The sequence below is a fragment of the Lampetra fluviatilis genome, chromosome 3, assembly GCF_964198595.1.
Source record: "Lampetra fluviatilis chromosome 3, kcLamFluv1.1, whole genome shotgun sequence".
Classification (NCBI taxonomy): Eukaryota; Metazoa; Chordata; class Hyperoartia; order Petromyzontiformes; family Petromyzontidae; genus Lampetra; species Lampetra fluviatilis.
In genome coordinates, this window is record NC_136277.1 from 13,150,175 (window position 1) to 13,162,732 (window position 12,558).

At 48.2% G+C, this 12,558-nt stretch overlaps 1 protein-coding gene across 2 annotated transcripts in view; it reads left to right on the forward strand.

Moving 5' to 3' along the window:
- Positions 1-12,558, forward strand: part of LOC144952528 (kinesin-like protein KIF2A) — a 41,548-nt gene that overhangs the window by 17,153 nt on the left and 11,837 nt on the right. For both annotated transcript variants that reach the window (XM_078882979.1, XM_078882988.1), the window contains exons 6-14: positions 2,814-2,929; positions 3,443-3,535; positions 3,836-3,890; positions 4,895-5,057; positions 6,507-6,597; positions 7,466-7,529; positions 8,280-8,371; positions 9,792-9,934; positions 10,701-10,905. In XM_078882979.1, coding sequence (XP_078739105.1) covers positions 2,814-2,929; positions 3,443-3,535; positions 3,836-3,890; positions 4,895-5,057; positions 6,507-6,597; positions 7,466-7,529; positions 8,280-8,371; positions 9,792-9,934; positions 10,701-10,905 — 1,022 coding nt within the window. The remainder of the gene's footprint in view (positions 1-2,813; positions 2,930-3,442; positions 3,536-3,835; positions 3,891-4,894; positions 5,058-6,506; positions 6,598-7,465; positions 7,530-8,279; positions 8,372-9,791; positions 9,935-10,700; positions 10,906-12,558) is intronic.

The window sequence follows — 12,558 nt, forward strand, 5'->3', positions numbered from 1 at the left end:
CGTGTCGCGTCGTTCAACCCGTGGTGCGGTTGGTTGCGATCCCCCTTGACACATGTCATTGCACGTGCATGATGCTCGCCTTGCCCTGCCACGGGGTGGCTCGCAGGGGAAAGTGCAGCTAATAGGGTGCCGATCTGTTTATGGGGATTTGTTTACGAGCGTTGTCTTCTTGTGTACATGAATTTCCTCTGTGCGCTCGGGTTTCCTTCCACATGCAAAGTGACTTGATAGAAACTCCTTTGGTGGTGGCGGTAGCTATCCGAGCGCGTGGGCAGTGTATCTGCACCCGAGACTCACGGGGCTGTAGGGGGCTCCAGGCGCCGGCCGGTCTATAAAGGTGGGGGAAATTGGACAGGCCGCCTAGTTTCGTTCGCTGCGCCAGGGCCCATGCCAACTCTGTAATGCCTCAGTCTCCTGCGCAAAGCACCGATACCTTAGAAGTCCCTGTTTGTCGTCCGTCATGTGCTCGCCAAGCTGCATCGGCTTCCAGTCGCCGAATGAGTACAGGTAGTCCCCGAGTTACGACGGTCCGACTTACGAAATTTCGATCTTGCGAGATGGCGATAGCGATACGAGAATTGCCATCAACAACCTAACATTGTTCAAGTGTGCAGACGAAGGACATAATCTTGGTGAGTACAGTACAATATGATACGTTACGATACGTTCAATGCATGTATGATACGTAGCTTTAGCGATTTCAGTTTAAGGTTACCACGATACGATACGTTCAATGCATGTTAAAAGTTTTAATAGCAGATAGGATTGTTTCCTGAAAAAACTTTCCATTTAAATTGCAGTTCATATAGGTAGGCTAAGAATTTACCTTGTTTTTTTTTACTTTACATTTTACTGTGCAATACAGTATTGTAATTAATAAATGCATACAGTATATAGTTTATACAGTACGGTACTGTAAATTGCTCTGTTTTGCTAAATTATCACCGTTCTTTAAGACTCCTGGGTAGGCTAGGTCATCTTCGACTTACGATGGGGGTCGTCGTAACGCATCTCCATCATAAGTCGAGTACTACCCTGTACATAATAAGGTTGCACTCATTACACACAAAGTGATTGCCACAAATTAACCACAATACAGTGATACCTCGGTTCACGAACTTAATTCGTGAACTGACTCTGGTCGCGAACCGAATTGGTCGTGAACCGAGGCACATTTTCCCATAGGGTTCAATGTAAATCCGGTTAATCCGTTCTGACCTTTTTTTGGGGTTTTTGAAGCACAAAAATATGAAACAAATTACAATACACATTAGTACTGTACAGTATAGTAATGTATAAAGAGAGAACACTAACCTTGCTTGAGATGACTTCAGTAAGCACTCAAACGGGTGAACTGTACAATACAGTAAGTACAGTATTGTACAGTACAGTAGTACAGTACAATATGTGCTAAAAAGCACACCAAAAAGCAAAAAGTCACTGAAAGTGTCTTCACAGTACTCACAGTACTTTTTTCTGCGTCTCTTCTTCTCTCCACGATCTTCCTACAGGAAGTCACGACCATGTGACAGCCTGGAAATAGCATTAAAATGGCCGCGGCTCCTGTTCGTGAACCGAAGCGGAGTTCGTGAACCGGAGCAGATTTTTATGAACTTTTCTGTTCGTGAACCGAGTTGTTCGTGAACAGAAGCGTTCGTGAACCGAGGTATCACTGTACCTTGCTGATCTCGTAAAGGGGCATAAAGCATCACGAGCTCCGGTCTTCGTCGTAGCGGCTTTTGGCGAACTATCGAACAAAGACGGTCACTGCATCGCACACTTTCAGATGTGCTTCATGTTGCCATCTGGAAGCCACTGGAGCTTTGCACTTTTAAATCTAGATTGTAAATTAATTTCCTTAGAACTGCTTTTTGTGTTTGGCTTGTCGGCCTTCTCCCGCACCTTCGAATAGCACGATTGGCTATGTACGGTGCGAAAGAAGTTCAACATGCATGCATCCACACATTTCTACTGCATGGCATCGACACGAGAGGGACTACAAATGAAATATAAAGTACAGATACCGGTCTTATTCGTGATTTTTTTATTTTTGGATTATATAACGTCAATTTAAATGTGTTGTAAAACCCACCTCCTGCCAACACAGACCATTAGTAAGGGTTTGCCACGTGAACAAATCGTGCCAATTAGTTACTCCTTCAGCATACCGATGTTAGAATCAGAACATTTATACCGGAGGAATCCGATGAGCTATAAAGCTCTTTTTCACAGATGTCCAGTAGTAGGGACACGGGGTCGGAACATTACAACAAATTATACAAAACACGGAGGCTTTCGCGACCAATAACATTCATAATAAAGTTGTTGTTTTTTTTGGGTCAGATCGCGTTATTTATAAATGTGTCGTAACCCTCCACCACCCGACACGGCCAATCAGCAAAAAAGTGTCACGTTGAAGAGTGAATCCACAACATTTACAATTTTTGAGTACGACGGGCAATTTGCCATAATTCTGGCGAATTGCCCGATGATGCTGGATGCAATTACCAGCGGAACGTCGTACTTAACAATTGTAAATATTGTGGATTCACTCTTCAACACACCGGTGGGCTAAAGTAGTGAACTATTTGTCTTTTGTCAACCTGACACTTTTTTGCCGATTGGCCGTGTCGGGTGGTGGAGGGTTACGACACATTTATAATTAATGCGATCTATTATGAAATTATACAAAAACACGATAGGAGTGTTAATCCTGGTGTTGTATATCTCAAACGCATTAAGAGTTGTATTTTCACAGACTCACTCCTCTGACCCTTCCGTGACCCCCTTTACCTTGACTGATGACCATGTAGCAGCAGCAGGGCGCAGACGAACCACTTACATGCCGGAGACGGACAAGGCGAGTCGGATCCGGACCGAGCGAGCGTTCCAGAATCAACAGCAGGGCCCTCGCGATCGCCGCTTGCGGGTTTGTAAGGTCGCACTAATCGCACAAAAAGCGCTTGCCACAAACGAACCACAATGACCTTGCTATTCTCTCTTCAAGGATGAGATGTTTTCTTGTTCATGTTTGTTTTTTTTGTTTGTTGCGGTTGCACCCGATTCAAGAGCCGAATGGCTCACAGGGCTATACCTAATAAATGAAACTTGAACTTGAAGGAGCAATAAACCATCACGTGACGGTCACCGCATCGTGCACTTTCGGATCCGCTTCTGCGGCCGTCTGGAACGCCGCTCCTTTTAAATAATCTCGATTGGAAACTCATTTGTTTAGAACTGCTTTTTGTGTTTAGTTTTTTCTTCCCCCACCCCGCCGCACCTACAATTAGCATGGTTGGCTACGTACGGTGTGAAGGAAGTTCAACGTGCAAGTATCCGAGAGGTTGTGGAACAAACAGTAACAATCGCCACTTGCAAACCTGTGCCACGTGCTCATGTTGCATGTGAAGTCCTGCATGTGCCGTGTTCATTGAAAACACAGGGAGCAGCGAATGATCCTCACTGGGAGTTCCTGAAGATGATCCAGGACTACCGTGCCAACCTCGACTTCCATCCGCTCTCCATCTCTGACCAGGTTCGTGAAGGCCTCCCCCCGCTGGCGCCTGTATATTTGGCGTTTGCATGTTCTCGCCGTGGTCACGCGGATTTTTCTCCTGGGTCCTCCGGTTTTTCTCTCCATTTATAAACGTGCGTTTAGAGTATTTGGCTGCTACACATTTCCACGTGGCGATAAGCCGCTTCGTTCGGCTATCATTTGTGGGCAAGTCGCTTATGAGAAAAGCTCTATAGCTCTGTGGGCCTTACCTGGTACAATAAAAGTTCCGTTCATTCAGCACTCTGACTTTAAACTGTGGTGGACCTTGGCTCTATTCAGGTGGAGGAGCGAAAGATCTGCGTCTGTGTCAGAAAGCGCCCACTCAACAAAAAAGGTACTCGTGGGAGGGGGGTGCGTGGGTGGGAGGGGGGGGGTGTGTGGGTGGGAGGTGGGGGGCGTGGGTGGGAGGTGGGGAGCGTGGGTGGGAGGTGGGGGGCGTGGGTGTGAGGGGGGGTGCGTGGGTGGGAGGGGGGGGCGTGGGTGGGAGGGTGGGGGTGCGTGGGTGGGAGGGGGGGGTGCGTGGGTGAGAGGGGTGGGTGTGAGGTGGGGGTGCGAGGGGCGGGTGCGTGGGTGAGGGGGGGGGGGCGTGGGTGGGAGGGGGGGGTGCGTGGGTGGGAGGCTATGTCGTCAGTTTTGCAGTGTAACGGGGATTACGCATGTCGTTCCGCGATTCGTCCTGTAGACAAACCTTAGCTGTCTGCACTCACGACTGATGATGCCCCTGTGTTATCGCAGGAATAATTGTATGCATGTTGAACTTCTTTTGCACCATTGGTAGCCAATCGTGCCATCAGAGGTGTGGGGAAAGGACAACGATTTAAACAAAGCAGTGCTAAAGAAATGAGTTTGCAATCTAGTCGAATGTTTATTGTGTAGCATTTCAAGACTCATTTGCAGACACATACCGAACAATACATAGGAATCCCCCACCCCTGCTAAGACCACATGCAAGAGCTATTGACAAACATTTCTAGAATCGGTTTTACGATGATGATGATGATGATGATGGCTGAAATTTAATGCCTAGGCATTTTGCGACCAATATGATAAACAAAAATCGGTCCAAATCATGTAAGTAAATGTGTCGTACACCCTCCACCACCCAACACCACCCAACACACCCAATTTAGATTGGTTGTAACGTGAGCAAGCGTTGCCAGTCTCTTACCGCTTGGGCAAATTCCGGTGTGCTGTCGAGCAATTCATAACAATCTTAACGATTAATTCAATTCTGTGGATTGCTTACGACACCCATTTTTACTTGCGCGATGCGAGCCGAAACTCAATTGCGAATCAGACGACCGTCCCGTTGGTGGTGTCTGCGCACGCGTGACCCAGAGCTGGCGCAGAAGGAGATTGATGTGGTGACGGTGCCCAGCCACGAGGTGCTCATGGTCCACGAGCCCAAACACAAGGTTGACCTCACCAAGTACCTGGAGAACCAGACGTTCCGCTTCGACTACGCCTTCGACGAGTCGGCCTCCAACGAAGTCGTCTACAAGTGAGACGGCGCGGCTGGGTCACTGCAACCGTCGCTGCCACCACTGCCCCTCCCACTCCCCCCACCCACCACCCCATTGAGCCATTCCCTCACCTGAACACTCTTCCTTCAATCAGCAGTGCATAGCAGTGGCTAGGTCAGGGGTCGGCAACCAAAGTAACAAGAGGAACCATTTTTGTCAAATTCGGTAAAAAAAACAATTTCAAGGGCCGCAATGCGTGTGAATACGAGACTGCTCTCCTCGAGAAATAACGTCACGTCCTTAGAGCCGCATACGACTCCGGAGCCGCGGGTTTGCCGACCCATGACCTTGGTCCTTGCTGTGACGTTGAACTTCTTTCGCGGCGTACGTAGCCAACCTTGCTAATCGGCTTAAACCCTGGAGCTCTCAGGGGTGCCAGCTTTAGTTCTACAGGTAGTCCCCGACTTACGATGGAGATGTGTTACGACGACTTCCATCGTAAGTCGAAAATATCGTAAGTCGAAGATGGCCTGGCCTACCCAGGAGTCTTAAAGAATGGTGATAGTTTAGCAAAACAGAGCAATTTACAGTACCGTACTGTATAAACTATATACTGTATGTATTTATTAATTACAGTACTGTATTGCACAGTAAAATGTAAAGTAAAAAACAAGGTAAATTCTTAGCATACCTATATGAACCGCAATTTCATGGAAAGTTTTTTTTCAGGAATCAATCCTATCCGCTATAAAAACTTTTAAAATGCATTGCACACCGAGACAACTTAACTCCGTCGACCGCTGGTGAGAGTGAGGCATCACACACGGCGGGAGATGCGTACCATAACATCCCGGCAGCGTCCCAACTTACAGTATCGTACCTCGTACGCTGCTGCGTTTGCCTGCCGCGCGAAATGTAAAATATTTAACAATTTTGTCATATCGCTATCGCCATCGTAAGATCGAAATATCGTAAGTCGGGGACTACCTGTATAATAGAGGCCATGTGCCCTTTGAAACACCCAGCAACTTTAGATAAATAGGGTTGTTAAAACAGCTGGTCTGGCCTGAGGCTGCAAATGGCTGTTGAAATTAGATGTGGCAAGAGCACTGCTTCAAGTGAGGGTGGGTGATGAATAATTGTGTCCTTGCAATTGCTCACATGCATGTGTCATGTGTGTTTGTGCGCCTGTGCGTGTGGTTACTTGCTGCCACCCCGTGTGTGTGCGTGTTAGGTGCTCGCTAACAGTAGCGTAACGGTTAGCGCGCTGCGCTACAAACCCGGCGACCCGAGTTTGATTCCCACTCGTGGCCAACACCAGTGACATATCTGAACCCGTCCTGGGCCTCCCCTGGGGATATCGAAGGTGGCCGAGCGTGGTGCTGGCCACCGCTGCGTGTGCCGTGTCGGCTTTTATAGGTGCTCGCTGACATAACTTGCCCCAACAGTCTGTTAAGGCTACACGGGGGATCTGTTTCTTTGTTTAGATTCACCGCCTACCCATTGGTGCAGACAATCTTCAACAAGGGCATGGCCACGTGCTTCGCTTATGGACAGACGGGAAGCGGCAAAACCCACGTGAGTTTCTAGGCCAACGCGCGGCCGCCCTTCGTCGTTGGCGGTGGAGCAGTTCTTGCGACGGAGTCGTGGCCCGTTAACCTCCTGGGAAACGGGAGTGCACTACTAACACATTCCTGCGGAGGGAGCTGGTAGGAACGTTGGGTTGCTCGGTCAATGGCCAGGGTCAACGGTGGCGTGGTGTATTCCGCAAATATGGCCGACTGTGGGCGGGCACAAGCCGGTGTGAGTAGGTTAAACGTTTAAGGGTACCACGGGGTGACCAGCCCCCCCCCCAACCCTCCCCACCCAGCCCCTCCCCACCCCTCCCATTTGTGGATGCACGACGGATGGATGGACACAATAATCCCCTGTGGGCTGGTGTAACCAGGAGGTTCCTACCAGTAAAACCGAAGATTCTCAACTCCACAAGAGGCTATCGTTTCGCGGTCTGTGTCTTAACACCCTCCTATGGCCAAATCACCCAGAGTACATATAATAATCATGATTTATTTATCTTGAGCTCCCCCTTCCTCAACACCCCCGCATGTGATTGTTATTTCATTATATTATTTGTAGCCCCACCCCCCCGTGCTGTCCGCGTGCCCATCATTGGGTGCTTGGCGTCACGTGACCGGCGCGGTGAGCAGTGCGCACAGAAAGGTCGCTTCACCTCGTGCGTTCTCTGTGCTTATGCGTGTCCGAAGTCAGCGTTTAAAGTTGTTATTTTCCAGTTCGCCTAGCGCCGCCGAGTTTTTACTTAGTGTGCAAACGTAGTTTTGGCGGCGTTTAAAGCGGGCGACCGGGAAAACTTCCCGGAGGCGGAGAGATCTTTTGAGAATGGCGATGATGGTGGGGGGGTATATTTTTCTTTGTTTCTTATTTGCAGACCATGGGTGGAAATTTCAACGGTCGCTCGCAGGATTGCACCAAGGGTATCTACGCCATGGCAAGTGAGTGATGTCACTGCACACTGGACTGTACCCAGTAACTGTGGGATTAGGGGGGAAATGTGCCAAGACATTCCGTGCCACATGTTGAGTTTGGGGTCGGGGGGGGCGGGGTGTTGTGGGGGGGGGGGCGCAATTGTCTATCATTTTAAATCTCTGTTTTGGCATAGTCAACATTATTACTGGAGGAAGTGGCCGAGTGGTTTGATGGCAATGTCCACTTCATATCACCGAGGGATCTTGAGCTTGAGTCCTGGTGTTGGGTGTGTCTCATGGAAACGTCTGCTCTCGTTAGAAAGCTGAGCAAGCAACTCTGAAATCCTCGAATAAAATGCTGGCGATAGTGACAGTTATCAAAGGAGGCTGCCAGCCGCGAGCATTATTGGAACATCCTTCTCCCCCGCTGATAGGCGCGTGTTGTTGAAGGTGGGGTGCATAGACGTGAGAGCATAGAAATACAGGGCAACGCTTGGTTTGCTTGACTGCCGTCTGCTGCACAACATTTAGCTCCCATAGCCTTATAATAACCCATGTGTGCATGGTGGTCACCCAAGTAAAGTAAGAGAGCTTTAGGCAGGACAATGTACGTCTGGGAGGGATGGTTACCGATGGTCAAGAATAGTTAAAACTATAAATTAAAACATTCAATATCTTGATACTGGCATAAGTGTCCCATAGAAATAATGATGATAGTTGGAATTTATAATTTTTCTTTGACTTTCCCACCCTCCCTCCCTCCCCCATCCTGCCTAGCACGGGATGTGTTTGACCTGCAGGGAAACAAGCACTACAGACATCTGAATCTGCATGTGTACGCCACCTTCTTTGAGATCTACAGCGGGAAGGTGAGGACGTGCGCGTGTAATGAGTGTGAGCGTGTGAATGAATGGAATGCAGGTGTGTGCAGATGTGCGTGTGATTGGAATGCGATTGTAATTTATAGTATTTTCTCAACCTCTGAATGAAGGGCCCCCTCCCTATGTCGCATCCTTCATAGGGGTGGTTTGTTTATAACTTAACTTCAGCATGCTGGTCAATGCGTGTTGTTGGTGAATGGGCTTCCCAGGACCGGTTCGGAAATGAACTCGCCACTGATGTCAGCCGTGGCTGGGAATGGGAAGTCAGTTCGTCAGGTTCAAAGCACGGTGCGCAAACCGCCGGCTGTATAAAATAATTCTAGATTTGAAGCTTTCGTGACTGCAAGGATTCATATTCTTAGGTTTTTTCGGTAAAGTCACGTAGGTTAAAAATATATATTAATAATAGAAATAAAATAATAAATCACGAAGTTTCGGAGGCAACACAAGTCTCCGTCATCAGGTGGGGCCGTCACAGCTAAATTTCACTTGATACAGTAACTTTAGCTCTGACGGTCCCACCTGATGACAGAGACTTGTGTTGCCTCCGAAACGTCGTTTTTTATTATTTTATTTCTATTATTATTTCTAATATTATATATATAAAAAAAATATTTACCTACGTGACTTTACCCGAAAAAACCTAAGAGTATGTATGAAATAAATGTGAACCAGGTATACAGCCCATGGGCTCTGGGTTCCTTACCCGAATACTATTGGGGTGTGTGGGGAGCAGCGGTTAGCGTGCCGCGCTACGAACCCGGCAACTCGAGTTCGATCCCCGTTCACGGCCAATGCCAGTGACGATTATCCGAACCAGTCCTGGGTCTCCCCTAGGGGTCGACAGCCTCTAGTGAATACCTGGTGTGGCGTGTAAACGTTACCACTGGGAAGACAAAGATGGTCGAGCATGATTATGTTGAACTTCTTTCGCACCATATGTAGCCAACCGTGCTAATCGGAGGTGCAGGGGAGGGACAGCAAATTTAACGCAAAATGCAGTTCTAAAGAAATGAGTTTTCAATCCTAGGTTTAAAAGTGGCTTCATAATATCCAAGGTAAGAGCATTAAAGATGGCTTCAGGAGCGCTTCTGAAAGCGCACGATGCGGCGACCGTCTTTGTTCGATGGCTCGCCAAAAACCGCTGCTGTGAGGATGACTGGAGGTTCGCGCGATTGTTTATGCTCCTTGACGAGATCGGCAAGGTACTGTAGTTCATTGGTGGCCAAGCACTTTGTGTGTACTGAGTGCGACCTAATTATAATGCATTATAATGTCGCACCCACCACCACGTGTACCGTGCCGGCAAAGGTGGTAGGGTGCTCGCTTATAACAGCACTTGCCCCAAAATGTCTGTCAAGGCCATGAGGTGGTGGGGGTTTTTTGTCACCGTGCGACTGGAATGCAGGTGTTCGATTTGCTGAATAAGCGGGCGGTCCTGCGAGTGCTGGAAGATAGCAAGCAGCAGGTACAGGTGGTGGGGCTCAGCGAGTGCCCCGTCTCCTCCAGCGAAGAGGTGCTCGCCCTCATTGAGACTGGGAGCAAGTGCAGGTCAGCATGCACGCACATGTATAATAATAATACTACTTTCATATTCTTGGTTCTTTCGGTAAAGTCACGTAGAAGGGAAATAATAAAATGATATTAATATAAAACGAGAAAATGTTCTTGCTGTGGATTTCACACCTGATGATGATTGCTTGTGTTGCAGTCGAAACGTCGTGATAATTTTTTGTTTTGTTTTATATTAATATTATTTCATTATTTCCCTTCTGCGTGACTTTACCGAAAGAACCAAGAATATGAATCTCTGCAGTCACGAAAGCTTTAAATAAAAAAAATTATACTTTAATTTAATTAATTTGTATCCAATTGTTTTAATCTTTGTTTTGTATTATTATCTTTTGTATTGTGAAGTGATATAGGTATGAATGTTTAGGATGTGAGTAGAGTTGGAATGACTGTCCTGAAACACATCCATAAAAAAAACATTTAGATTTACAACATTTTGCTTTACATAACTTAACCCTTTCCCGTTCCGCACGTGGACATCGTAAGTTTTTCTTCCGATTGAGTTCTGATGACGTACGTGTACATCATCAAAACTAAAATAAAGTAACTTAATCGTTACCGAGGCTGCCACAAGGCCATGCGGGAGGGCGTGTGGCACAGTCTGGCACCAGCTATCAAAGAGTGCAGCGGTCGTGTCGCTACGTTTTTCTCCGGTGAGTCTCAGTGAATGGGACCCACCCTGCAACTTGCAGCACAGACCTCTAGGTTTGCTAACGCGGGCGGAACCCGTGTGACGCGCGCACAGGACGTCGGGCCAGACATCGGCCAACGCGACGTCTTCGCGCTCGCACGCCATCTTCCAGCTGATACTGAGGCGCGGCGAGCTTCTGCACGGCAAGTTCTCGCTCGTGGACCTCGCCGGCAGCGAGCGCGGCGCCGACACGGGCAACTCCGACCTGCAAATGTGCCGTGAGGGCGCCGAGATCAACAAGAGCCTGCTGGCGCTGAAGGTTTGCATTGGATTGTTTTTTTCTTCTTGGTTCTTTCGGTAAAGTCACGTAGAAGGGAAATAATAAGAGAATACAAATTTAACATAATTAAATAAATCTCACGACGTTTTGGCCACAACGCAAGCAGCCGTCATCGGGTGAAGAACAGGTCTGTTGGAAAGACAGCGTCTGAATGAAACACCACCAGGCTTGGAGTGTATATTTAAGCTGGGTTGGAGGGAGAAGACCGCCTTGACAAAAGAATTTGCATATCAAGAGGAATTTAGCATATTTATGGGAAATGCAGATATGGGATTAGTCACTACTTGTGAAATGCGTAGGAGGTGGGCGGGGGGTTTCAAAGTCATATAATGCCCGTGTATTATGCAGGATTAGCAGCATCAAAGGGAGGGGATAGGGGTAGCATTAATAAAGGGAAGGAATGTTAATAGTATGTAGCTGCAATAACTTGTTTTTGCCCAGCAAACCCTCGCTGAGTCTCGTGACTTGCTTCCAGGACAGTACTGCCAAGTGTTATTTTTGCAGTCCCCCCCCCACATACTGATGATTGTTATTCATAATCTAGGGGGTCGGGCAACCTGCGGCTACGGAGTGGCATGCGGTTCTTTTAAGGACTGCTTCGTGATATTGTTTATTCAGCAGTGGCTTGTATTCACATGCAATTCAAGCTCTTGAAATATTTAGGTTTCTTTACGAATTCGAAAAAAAATGCCACTTTTTAATTTGGTCGCCGGTCCCCCGGTATAATCCCAGTTATTTGCGGGTACGTTTGCAAATTTAGCAAATGTGGACCACAATGGGCCTGCTCGTGCACATGACGTCGCCGGATCTTTAACGTCCGCTGCGAAGCAGACTGCGTGTTTTTTTACGGTTGATGCACCTGCGGTATTAAGCAGGGCGGCCGCTAGATTCGAACTGTCAACAGCTGCAGCAAACGCCATACCGCTTGGCCATCTCTCCACCAGTGCGGTGCAGAGACCTGGGGACCAATTGCAGAGCCATCCCTTAGGAGTTCGGATAATCGGGACGACCGTCCCGTGCCCAGCGCTTTGGGTACCCGATAACCGTACCCTACCCTATACCCGGCTACCCGTACCCGGCTGGGTACGGGTACGGGTACCCATTTGCGACCCTGGTGCGGCCGGGTACGGGTAAGGAATCAAAACCCGTTTGCGACCTCTGAGCAGCGCCATTGGCTAGAGTACGATTTTCGCTCCAATGTCACACTCAGTCTATGGCTTAATCACCCAGAATGCACTTGATATCAGATGTTGGAAGCCAATCCGGTTTGAGCCTGGACAATGCTGGGATGGGTGACCAAAATGTATAAAATAGGTGTCGTTGGCCTTTTGAGAGGCCACGTAATGGGTATCGGGGGGGGGGGTGGGGACGGCGCAGCAAAGTCCATTGTTGCGCTGTACCTCCTAGGCTCTCGCATTTATGCTCCGCACATTCACCTACCTGAATTCGCCAGCGTGGTGCAGTATGGTCAATTGTGGTATTGTCTTAAGGAAGCCCTACATTGTGCAGGGCTGCCAACTGCATCCAAAAATCTCCACGGAAATAAATGGGGATCCCTGTAAATGATTTCTAGGCTACCCGACCCGTTGATTGACAGGTACATTATTACATCTTTATTGCTTTGAATCCATG